The 12,381-nt window shown below is 49.2% G+C and overlaps 1 protein-coding gene across 1 annotated transcript; it reads left to right on the top strand.

Annotated features, from left to right (window-relative positions):
• Positions 1-6,472: 6,472 nt before the first annotated feature.
• On the top strand, positions 6,473-8,554 carry LOC101758461 (cell number regulator 6). Its single transcript, XM_022828506.1, has 4 exons — positions 6,473-6,610; positions 6,749-6,863; positions 7,550-7,821; positions 8,197-8,554. The coding sequence occupies exons 1-4, from the start codon at positions 6,473-6,475 to the stop codon at positions 8,434-8,436; spliced, it is 765 nt and encodes a 254-aa protein (XP_022684241.1). The 3' UTR covers positions 8,437-8,554.
• Positions 8,555-12,381: the final 3,827 nt, after the last annotated feature.

The following is a 12,381-nucleotide window of genomic DNA, read 5'->3' as shown; positions in this document are numbered from 1 at the left end:
TTTGCCGAGTAAAACTTTGCCGTGTGCTCGTCGCCCGAGTGTTACACTCGGCAAACACGTTGCCGAGTGTTTTTAGAGTTTCGCCGAGTGCCTGAGGCACTCGGCAATTTGTAGCTTTTCCGTAGTGCCAGGAGGAGCTAGCACGTGGTGATTCCCAGGAAATGCGGTGTCAATCCTATAACCAAAGGCAAAAATCTCCTTTTGACCTAGCCTGTTGCGATGACATGTTCAGAGCCACAGGACTCACTTGGCAAGCACGTCACTGACCATATGCATCTCCCACCGAGCTATGCACTACTATGCATGGTGGTTGAACCTTCAGCGCGTGTACGGCGAACCAAGATTCCTCCGTCCACTCCATGTGGCCGGCCAACAACATTCCTTTCTTCAATCAAGTAGCTCTCTACGCCAAGTTGTAGTAGATTATTGGCGCCACGTACCCGAGGCGATGTTTTGCTAGCTCGTGCGCGGAATCCGGGTGGCAAGTGCCGGCATGTGAAGAACACATGCACCGGCACGGCGGCACCACGGGAACACTTGGAAAGGGTATTCCTTCAGGTGGCGCGTGCTCCCCTCCCTGACTTTTTTCCTTGTGGTGCATTGGAAAATTCAGCAGCCAGCAGCACTTGCACCACTGGGTTTTTGCTTGCAATCTACCGGACATGTGCGGAAGATGAGAGGGAGGCAGGTCGTTGTGGTGTGTCATGATCCAGCATGCCATCCAGGGGCAGCAAGGATCATCAGAAATATATTCCTCTGTGGGTTCAGGTTGTGGTCTTGGAGACGACGCAGGGAATGGCGAATGCCATTTGGTTTTTTCTTAAGCAAAGCCGGGGGAGCCTTCATGGTAAATCTGATGTTAAGAGAGGGTGGTGGTGGTAAAAACGAGTAGCAGCATACAGATTGAGCAGAGGTACATGCGTGCATGATTGTTCAGTAAATTTTGGTGACGGCGACCTCCTATGCGTTGTGAGATCAGTCCTGACACTTTGTCCATCCAAATTATGATGACGTCGTTGATTTTGTACATAATATGGTTCAGTCAAGCTACTAAACGCCATTTTCCTCGTTACTGCCCTGTTACCCACTAGAGTACCGCTGGTGCAGCGGTGGTGTTGAGGAGGTGGAGCTCCCTCGAGTTGAATGAAGCGATGACGTTGTGTGACGTCAATGTCCCAATGCAATCTGACCGTCTAGAGTTGCTGTTATTCGTGTCGATATCCTAATCTAATCAACTAATTGGAGTTGTTTGTGGAGATGAGTTGAGTTCGGCGTGTGTTGATGCCCCAATCCAACTAGCCGTTGTTGTTTTGTCTGAGTTGAGTGATGCTTTGGAATGGTGCGGTGTGTGTTGCTGTCTCCCATCCAACCGGCCGATTTTTTTTCCCATTGGTTGTTTTCTCCAATCTAAGCTTCATCTTCTTTTTATTAACAATTATCAAAGCTGTAGAAAATGATGGAAAACTATACTACAAACATTGCTGGCCACTTGGAAAAAATACTAATGGTGATAATACATGCCTATAGCATACGTAAAAGGGGGTTCTGGTCACTTTGCCGAGTGTAACACTCGGCAAAGAGGATCCTTTGCCGAGTGTTTTGGCTTTAACACTCGGCAAAGGTGCATTTCCCAGGCGTAGCATAGGTTGTTTGCCGAGTGCCAAGGACAAGGCACTCGTGCCAGGGACAAGGCACTCGGCAAAGGCCCTAATTCCCAGGTGCAGCGCAGGTTGTTTGCCGAGTGCCAGGGACAAGGCACTCGGCAAAGACCCCTTGTTTGCCGAGTGCCAGGGACAAGGCACTCGGCAAACAAGCCGGCTTTGCCGAGTGTCTACCGTCTGGCACTCGGCAAACCCGCTGTTACCCCCGACGCCGTCAGCGCGTATTTCGCCGAGTACATATTTTCGCCGAGTGTTTTTTGGCCGTCGGCAAAATGTTTGCCGAGTGCTCGAGTTTTGACACTCGGCAAACTAGTCTTTGCCGACAGGAAATTTGCCGTGTGCTGTTTGCCGAGTGTTACACTCGGCAAAGCCTTTGCCGAGTGTTTTCGTGACTTCGCCGAGTGCCTGTGGCACTCGGCAAAGTGTCTGGTTCCCGTAGTGGAAGCTCCATCAGTTCTTGACCATTCAGTGAACTTTCGGTGCATTGAATCATAGGCCTCATTCTTTAGCGTGATAATTCGGGTTACAAGTACAAAACCTGGACCAGTGGCAAGCAATTCAAGATATGTGTCAATTGTCTTTCAAGTTTCAACCGATCCCCACTTACGCTAAACTGTGTTGATAGTACCTGGATGTCTATGGGAAAATTTTCTAATGAAAACTCTGAAGACACTTTGTTGCATCATTCCATTATGGGAAAATCTTCTATGACACGATAAAATATCATCCGCGACAACAAAAATTGCATTAGAAATACATATTTATTCTTTTCTCTACCATCGTATTTTATGTTAAAATTTTCCACGACAATATTGCATTATATTCACGCAACATTCATTGATAGAAGCACATAAAATGTGATATTACAATATCATGAAACCAACTATGCAACATTAAAAAGTCAACCGTGGAAGATATCAGAAAAAATATGCATTGCAACATCGTAAATTACTCACTGCAACCCTCACGAAATCAACAAGAAAAACATAAAAAACCACAAATTACAACATCTCGAAAATCAACTATATGCGACATCGAAATTCAATTGACCCCTTTGGAAAGCACCTAGCTAGTCCGAGAGAGCCATCCCGCCATGGAGGAGTTTGCCGCCGGTGGGGGTGCCCACCATGATGGAGCTTGTCATAGAAGAGCTGGTGTTCACTCCCACCATGACAATTAAAGGCCCATTATTGGGGAGGCGGCTCCCACGGTGCACCGTACCATAGGCGATGTTGACGTAGGGCCCTGCGTCGCAGCTACTGAACTCGCGCCCTTCGAGCCGGCCAAACGACTCGAGCAGGCACTAGGTTTTTCTCCAGTTCATGGTCTTTGCTATGGTGATGGTGATGGTAGAGTGCAGCAGGAGTAGCGGCATGAAGATTCTGAACAGCAGCTCGGATGTGTGTTATCTTATGGTTCTCTTAGAGCAACTTTTGCGTACATTCCGTTACTACGATGCAAAGGAAGCCACGTTAAGGATAGCCAGTCTAGCCCCAAAAAAAAGCTCCAGCGTTTTAGTGGGATCCACTAGATATTAAAAATATTGCTGTAATTAACAACTTTAATTTCTCTCCTCGCACCTATGATTTCTTTCCACATATATATAGGCGACTGGCACACTTTATTTGAAAAATGAGCACGTGCTATCATTTTCCCCTTTTGCATCGGGTGCTCAATTTGGCTTCAGATGCTAGGGTAGCAACGATGGAAAGTTTTGCTCCAACATATTGCGTCACTTCCATCCATTTCTCTCTTATGCTAGCACTTTAAACGTACACCGGAGCTGCCCTTATCAGAGGAGGTCTTTTACGGTACACAATACTACCTTATACTACTGTTCGAAAAGGATTCGTATGTAAGGATCCGACGGTTGAAATTAATTGTATACTACTAAAATCTAAAGCTGTAGTACAGGTAGTATGCATGAGTAGTATGAGTAGTATAGGGGTATGATTGGAAATATATAAAATGGCATTGTTGAAATATATCAAATCGACTGGCGGTGACCGGCAGCAATGGCGCCGCCGGCGGCGGGCGGCGGCAACCGCGCAGCGGGGAGGTGATGGCAGCCTCGTCCACGCAAACGCAAGATATCCGTCCGGTGGCGATCTCCCTGAGCTGCTCCTCCGAGTGGGTGGCGGCGCCGATGCTCCCGAAACATAGGAACACGACGCTGTGCTCTGGCTGCACGTCGAGCCACGCGAGGCACTCGTGCTTGTCTTCTGCCTTAGCACCAGCGGCGCCAGAGGCGACCAGTGGCCCGACGCATTATACTGGAGGCACCCTGCACTCTCCACTGGGAAAAGAAGAATCCGCGGGTCCCGGAGAGCCCCCACAGCTCGAGGTTCCAGCGATGCGAACGTGTTCACTAGGATGCCATCGGGCTCCGTGTTCCGGCGCATCGCGTCCATCATCTGCTTTTATAGCTCAGTCTCCGGGTCCAGGAGCGTTTCGTGCATGAGGTACAACGCCGGCATGGGAGGGACGTCGTGGAGCTCGAGAGGGGCATCTCCGAGCTCCTTGAAGTTGGGCTGACTTCCCCGAATAATATATATCGTGCTAATTACAATTTTACCCATACCAAAAAACAGTCTATACTCTATACTACTAGCTGGTAGTATTGTGCACCGTAAAAGAACTTCAGAGGAGAGAGAAAGAGGAAGAAGAGAAAGAGGAGGATGAATAAATGGTTACATGGTTGGACAGGGTAAGGTCAGTTAATTTATTTGCGGAAGGCAGTCACACCGATTCTAGCAGGAAGCCGCATCTAATGCATTAAGTCGTCGTACACCTATAATCAAAGTATTTACTGTAATTCAAAACATCAAATATCGAAACTTCCTTCTTTCTCGCTATCCTTCATTCACTGCAAAGAAAAAGGTATTGTGTCGGCGTATCTGCCGTGTCGAGACGATTCTAGCCATGGCACAACCTTCATGTTTGTGATATACCAATACATTTACCGTATAGCTCTATGTCACGGATAGTGCTAAAAATTTATGCATTGGACGGTACATAAAATTATAAGGACTCAACTAGACAGAGTAGTGTTAGCATATATGACACGTGGCCCGCTCCATCGTTGACTGCTAGTGCGGGCCCCATCTACAACCTTATCTTCTTCATCCTCTCCTGACTCGCCCACAGCACGACGGAAGTTTCTACCACGCGCCGGACTGCCTTCTGCCCGGCCTCCAGTGGCACCCTCGCCGTCCACTGGTGGAAAAGTGATTAATCCTAGTTGGAGAGACACATAGGTCTCAAAAATCCAACCGGAACTAATCTTTCGAGACTAAAGGCCCCCCTCTTTAGTCTCGGGTATTTCATCTGGGACTAAAGACCTCCTTTAGTCCCGATTGGTATTACCAACCGAGACTAAAAAGGTTAAAAAAATAAAAAATGAGCCACCCCCACCGTTCTGCCTGCTCCGGCTGCGCCACGCCAGGTCCTCACCCACCTGCGCCATGCCGGGTCGCGCCTGCTCGCCCGCCCGCGCCGCGGGGAGCCACGCCCCCGCCGGAGGCCTGGCCACGCGCTGCTCCCGCCGCCCCTAGCAGGCCGACAGCTTGTGCCCCCGCCACTCCGCCTAGAAGAAAGGGAGAGGAGGAGGAGAGAAGATAAGGAAGAAGAGAAAGGCTGCTGCCTGCGCCTGGAGATAGGAGAAGAGACAAGGGAGAAAGGGAGAGGAGGAGAGAAGATAAGGTAGAGAGAGGGGGGGGCACGTGAAATATTTAGTCCTGGTTGTAAAAGCTCCGCTTTAGTCCCGGTTGGAACTACCAAATGGGATTAAAAGGGCTCTAACAGACTACAAAATTTAGACCCGGGACTTAAAATCCTTTAATCCCAGGTTCAAAAATGATCAAGACCTTTTGTAGCTGGATGGAAGGTCGTTTCTCTACCAGTGACCGTCGGCTCCTACCAAGCCGCCCCTCCCCCACCTGCAGCCACCTCCGGTAGCGGTTGTAGCTTGTGCCGATCCGTGGGAGGGAAAATGCGGCACGCACCGCCCCTGCCGCCACCCTCCCCCTCGCCAGCATCCCCAAAGACACCGGCAGGGACCACCCTCCAACCTCCCCTCCCTCCTTCCCCTTCTCCTTCCTCTCTATATCCACCGTGCTCCCTCGCACCTGCTCCCACTGCCCGTGCCCGGCGGCAACCTAGCCACCAACCACACCGCCCACCAACATTCTTCGCCCCCACTGCGGGCACGTGCCACCGGTTGTCCTGCACTGCCCCGGCCGGCGACTCGCCACCACTGCTGGCCGCCCAGGCTCTCCCTCTAAGCTCGGCGGGCCCAGCAGAATGACCCCAGGAAGCCCCAACCCGAAAATCCTAACTCATGTCTTCTCCTCCGGCGTGTCACTTGGTTTGAGAACTTACTTCCTCCGGTGTGCTCAGAAAGGCAAGAAGAGGGCTCTTAGCTGAGAGCCCTCTCCATTTAGCTTTTGCGAAATTATAATAATACGCCCAAAGTTGCAGCTCTACGGCTGGTAACTTGACGAGGTCGGATCAAGCCAACTTGATCGGCATCCCTGAACTTTTTGAACTCAAAAGTCAAAACCGTTTCCCACCGGTCCGAACGCGGTTTTGGTTCCGGTTCCATCAGCTCGCTCCGTCGCTCTAGTGGGACCCGCCCTCACGCCATCCCATCGGTCTCGCTCTCACGCGGTCACGCCTCCTACGCTTTCCAACTCGCCGCGGCGGCGTCGGCTCTCGTGCCACTACCACCGCCACCAGGAGAGGGAGAGAAGGGGGAGGAAGGGTGCTAGGGTCGCGTCGATCTGCTCATCGCCGACCCGCTACGAGGCGCGATGGCGGGAGCGGCGGATGCGGAGCCGAGCCACGGCCGCAGGCGCTACGTGAAGCTGGGCAAGGAGGAGAAGGACGGGGACGCGCCGGTTGCCGGCGCCGAGGACATCCGCCCCGGCGAGCTCAACCAGGCCGTCCAGGTGTGGTCCCTGTTCCCGGCCGGCCACCGGCCGATCGGCGTCCCCGCCCCTCGATCTTTGCGTCCTTCACTTCTATCCCCTTTGATCTCGGCTGATCTATGCGGGTATGTTGTCCGTGTTTTTGCGATTCCGATGCAGTTCAAGGTGAGGAAGTGCGACGTGTGCTGGCAGGAGCTGCCGCCGGGCTACCAGCTCCCCGCCGACGAGCCCTGGGCCACCGGGATCTTCGGGTGCGCCGAGGATCCCCAGAGCTGTACGTAGCGCTAGCTATCTCCACGCATTATTAGTTATTACCCTCCCCACTTTTACTGTTTGTCTTCTTGTCGTTTCGTTTCTACTTGTCTCTGTGCGGATGGATCGGATCCGTGTCTGCAGGAAATGCTATTGTTTCCTTCTTGCCGGGCTCTCATGCATTTACAAATTCCCATGCTTGTAGTTGTAGCAAACATGGATTTCCAGATCTATGTGGAGGAATCTGTAACTCTTTGCATCGCAAATTTAGCCATCCAAATGCCTTTTGTATCATATGTCTGCAACCATTTCCTGATAGCAGACTGAGTTCTATAATGTTGTCGGGTGTTGGTGTTGTTAGTCCTCGACATACTCCATCCGTTCCAAATATATGATGCTTAAAACAAGTAATTTGCTTGCTCGCTGTATATTTAAGAAGGGGTGTGGTAGTTGTTTGTTTCGTTTATTTCCATGTGCCTTTTCTCTTGACTGTAATGCCATGCTAATCTGCAATTCATAGTAGCCGAGCTTGGAAGTAAATGGAACCCTGGCCAACTCTACTGAATCCTAGCTGAGTAGTACTGATGAAGGGCCAGTATCTGCTCTAACGTTAACTGGCCATTGTATCCTGACATCTGTTGTTCTATTGAATTAGCTAATGATTGACTGTGTTTAAGTGTCTCGTGGGGTCTCTTATTTCTTTGTTAGGCTGGACTGGGTTACTATGCCCTTGCGTGCTGTTTGGACGTAACGCCGAGGCTCTTGATGGAATCCCATGGACGAGACGTTGCGCTTGTCATGCTGTTTGTGGTGGAGGTGGCACCGCACTGGCTATCCTAACACTAACAGGGGTACTGAATAGTGTTCTTGACCCACACTTATCATACCTGATTGGTGAAGGGCTACTGTCTTGTTGGATCATATCTTGTGCCTGCCTCTCTTCTCCCCGCGAAAACCTTCAGAAGAAATACCATCTCAAGGTTTGTAATGCTTTCATTGGCTCTTACTGAGCTTTTTACGTACTTAATTTGCATCATCCTAGTTGATGTCGGTACTAGTTTCCATTCAGTAGAACATTTACTGATATGTGCATTTGGAATAGTGATTTGAGGCATCAAGTAGTAGCTTGGTAGAACTGCATGCAGGAGCTTAAATTTGTTAAACTGTATTGATTAGTGACCACCCCTAAATAATCCTTCCATGCATATGCTCTGACGCTAGATCGATGTTTCTCGAACAGCGTAGTCCTATCTTAAGTGGCGGGTGTGGTCGTGTTTATATGTTTCCTGCAGCTACGTGATGAACCTTATATTAACTAACGCATCATATATATCTCATTTGTATTCCTTCATCAGGATTCTCCATGCAATCCTTGGCTGGTTCATGGCACTCTGCACTGCTGCGCCATTTGCCAGGAGCATCGCGAGAGGAAAGGCCGGCTTGATGCCCAGAGCGTTGCTCCAGCGACCATCATGAACCCACCGCCGGTGCAAGAGATGAGCATGGTTGAGATTGGCCCTTCAGCCTCGGCACCAGAGAGTGAAGCACCGGAGACTGCGCATGGCAATGCTGAGGTTGAGGTCATCCCTCTGTAGAGCGAGAGAGTGATCATATCAGCGTACAAGCGCATACCTAGCATTTAGCAGGAAGTGCAAAACAGGCCTGGAGTAGTCTTGGTGGATTTTAATTAGTGCTGAAATAGAGATACAGTAACTCCCCTATATTCTTTTTGTTAAGGCGGTACATGAGACCTGTTACCGAAGTTCTTGCCATGTGGCTACAGTGAACCTTAATCTTCTACTCCCTCTATTTCAAATTATAGGTTATCTTGGTTTTTCTAGATGCATAGATATTATTATGCATCTAGATGTAGGGTATATCTAAGTGCATAACAAAGTCTATGAATCTAAAAAAGCCAAAACGATCTATAGTTTGGAGCGGAAGGATATATTATACATGAGACCTGCTAGCAGGAAGAGGCAACCAAAGCTACACTTGGGTTGTGATGGAGATGATGGCTGCTGGTTGCTTGGTTTACATAAGATCTCAGTTTGGTGGCTCTCTTCCTTGTTGCATTGCGCATATTTTCTTCAGAATTGGATGTCCTGGAAGTGAACATATGTAAGGGCCTAGTCAGATTCGTCATTCAAACGCACGATAGGACACATCCTAGAAGCGAAGATTCAGTACTGTATGTCTATTCGCATGCACTGGTAGACTAGATTGTAATGCCCCTATATATCCATTGCTGGCAAAATATCTGAAGATATTTTCAGTAGTTGCACAGCTTAATTCCCACAATGTAGTTGGCAAAAGATAACCACTGTTCAATGTGGATCGTCGACCTGCTGGACTTGCTGCCGCATCGCTCGCACATGGGGGAAATCTGGGCTTAGAAGCTTCTGCCTGAGTGGGGCTCGCGTCCGCTGCTGGTCGTGCGCACCCACACTGACCGTCGTGCATGCTCTACCTTTTCCACACGACATGGATTGTTGGTCAACTTAGGGTGTATTTATATTTGTTGCATGTAGTCCCTCGTTCCAAATTGTAAATTGTAGGTCGTTTTAACTTTCCTAGGTTTATAGATATTATTATACACCTAGGGAATGGTTCAAGATGGATGATGACCTTTATATTTGGTTGGGTGAACCGTATCTCATTTAGGATGAATCCATCCCACTTGAGCTAATTTTCTACTAAGAGTGATGAACCATATGGTTCAAGAAAATTGATTGATCATCCATATATGTACCATTTGGTGCATACGACCAAACACATATATAACTCATAGATGAAATGCTTCAGCTTGAACAACATTTTCAGAGTCCTTGATTACCATCAGCATTTGTCATCAAAGAAAAGTAAGACAATAATACATGACATGTTTTGCGTAACTGTTTGTGCTGGTCTGATTAAAATGCAAAGAGAACAAATCAAGAACAAAACTGATGATTTAGCGAGAGTGTCGGTTGGAAGACAAATAAGTTCGATTGTTTATTAATTTCCAAGCCAAATACTCTTGCCTTTTACAAGGAGGTGTCACAGGCACACAGAATTCTTGCTAGATTGTCTTGAGAAAAGTGTTATGCCTGGTACGCGACTAGGATTCAATTCAAACTCTCAATTCTAATCCTAATATCTTTTCTGGTGCAATCCTTCTCAACAAATTAAAAGTAGAACGTGCAGGGAACAATTACATCCAATGCAATTGTCATAGGTGAATCCTTATTTTATCCTTTGGTAGACTAGATCACAAAATCACGTACAGGATCTGAAGGAAAGATGACGCCGCTCGCCCCTCGCGAGATGGGCGTCCTCAGCTCTGGCGCACCCCGCACCGGCGCTGCCGCCACCACCACCCCTCCTCCCACTGTTAACGCTCCTCGTGCTCCGCCGGCGACGCACCCCAGACCGCCCCTCGCAGCTGCTAGTGCGGCACGGCGCACCCCAGAGCAGCAGCGCTACACCAGGCCGGGCAGTCAGTTCCAAGAACACCTCCTCCATGACTACTACTCCACTACCATCTCAGGTGCCTCCTCATCCCCTACTTGTGGTCGTTTCTAGATCACTCCTTGCCGCGCCCCGTTTCAACTCCTCCTACATTACTACGGTCCTATTGTGAAATATGCTGGAACAGCTTAACCCAATGAGCACTAATGGAAACAGTAAGTTTGCCGAGTGCCCCAAGCACTCGGCGAAGGTCCAAAAACACTCGGCGAACAGGACTCGACGAACTTTCCCTCGGCAAACAGTGGATTTGCCGAGTATCAAATGTCGGGCACTCGGTAAAGGCTTTGCCGAGTGGCAAAAAACACTCGGCAATGATTTTTTAGAAAAAAAAATAAGCTAGCGCCACCGCCGGCCGCCGCCACCCTTGCCTCCCGCCGCCAGGCCATGAACCCCGCTACCACCAAGCTGCCACCCTTGCCTCCCACCACCACGCCACGAAGCCTACCGCCATCCACCAACAGCGTCGCCGCCGCGCCACCAGCCCCCGCCGCTACCACCAATACCACGCCGCCACTGGAATCCGGGGAGGTGGGGGGAAGCCCGCCACCGACACCACCCGGAGCCGCCGCCGACACCTCCCGGAGCTCTTGGACGGCTCCGTGGCCCGTGCCGCCCCTGACCCGCGTCACCCCTAGCCCGCCCCAGATCCGAAGGGGAGAGAGCTGGGGGCCGCCGGATCCGCGCCGGAGGGGAAGAAGGGGGCGCGGATCCGGTCGGAGGGGAGGGAGTCGGGGAAGGACGACGCGGATCCGACCGGAGGAAAGGGAGCCGGGGAAGGAGAGGGAGGAAGGGAAGGGGCGGCGGTGGGGGCCGGCACCGGATGCCGGGCGGCGGTGACAGGGAGAGGAAGTTGGGAGGCGGGTGGGGGTGGCGGAGGAAGACGAGGGGGCGCGCGGGTGGGGGTTGCGGAGGGGACCGGGTGGGGTGCTGGGTCGGTGGGACTATATGTCCTGGGCGGTGCGGAAAAAAATCGCCGAGTGTCCTAGGTGTGACACTCGGTAAAGGGTTGTTTTGCCGAGTGTCTAACCTAGGACACTCGGCAAAGCTATTTTAAAAAAATTCAAAAATTATCCAACAGCTTCAAAAAATTGCCAAAAATTCACATGAAATAATATATATTCTTTATTGACTATACAAAAAGTTTTGTAGTCAAATCAAAACTCGACCGTCACTTTAACTCCAAATCTTATCAAATCCTTCTCAACGTTACTATTCTTCTTCTGAGATGCTTCGGTTTGTAAACATCGTACGTGACGAAATGTGCAAAACCTTCTCTATTTTTTTCCACGGCCTCCATGTATGATATCATCACATCATGACAAATCTCATAATTTTTAGACTTTGCTTGTTTTTTTACAATTTAAAAATACCACTGCCATACGTTCGTGGTCGTGTTTCCTAAACAAGATGTTCGAAATTTCTTTTCATTTCACGGGTCAGGTCTCAAATTGGGCTAAATAACATGAATATCATTTTTCTACTCATTTTATTCTATAATTTGAATCACTTGCGGTTCAAATTTGACTTATACCAAAAAATTTCTTGAAATGCAATTAATTAAATAAATATAGCAAACAAATTGAAAAATATACCAAACTTTAACATGGAGTACAACATGTTGTATGTGGAGAGTAGAAAAAATTTCAAGGTGAAAAGAGAAAAAAATTATTGTTTTGCCGAGTTTCAAAAAAATACTCGGCAAACCCCACTCTTTGCCGAGTGTTTTTTTTGACACTCGGCAAACCCCCTCTTTGCCGAGTGTTTTTTTTACACTCGGCAAAGTCCCTTGTTTGCCGAGTGTTTTTTTTTTGCTGAGTGTTTTTAGCTCGGCACTCGACAAAGAGCTTGTTTGCCGAGTGTCCGAAAAAAAACACTCGGCAAAAAAAACACTCGGCAAATTTAAGGTTTCCCGTAGTGGAGGCTGCCGGTGGTTTCATTATATAGTTCTGGAAAATAATGTCCAGGTAGGACAAGGTACATGAGTTATACGTATAGGACTCTAAGTCCTAATTGCATACAATGAGAGATCC

Source organism: Setaria italica, chromosome VII, assembly GCF_000263155.2.
Source record: "Setaria italica strain Yugu1 chromosome VII, Setaria_italica_v2.0, whole genome shotgun sequence".
Lineage (NCBI taxonomy): Eukaryota > Viridiplantae > Streptophyta > Magnoliopsida > Poales > Poaceae > Setaria > Setaria italica.
Note: the sequence above shows the minus strand (reverse complement) of the source record. Positions and strands in the feature narration are given on the sequence as shown.

Excerpts from the sequence above, each read along its gene's own strand:
- LOC101758461 (XM_022828506.1), top strand. The coding sequence starts at position 6,473 with ATGGCGGGAGCGGCGGATGCGGAGCCGAGCCACGGCCGCAGGCGCTAC. Across the intron at positions 6,611-6,748 it reads AGCTCAACCAGGCCGTCCAG|TTCAAGGTGAGGAAGTGCGA; the intron begins GTGTGGTCCCTG and ends ATTCCGATGCAG. Across the intron at positions 6,864-7,549 it reads CGCCGAGGATCCCCAGAGCT|GCTGGACTGGGTTACTATGC; the intron begins GTACGTAGCGCT and ends TTTCTTTGTTAG.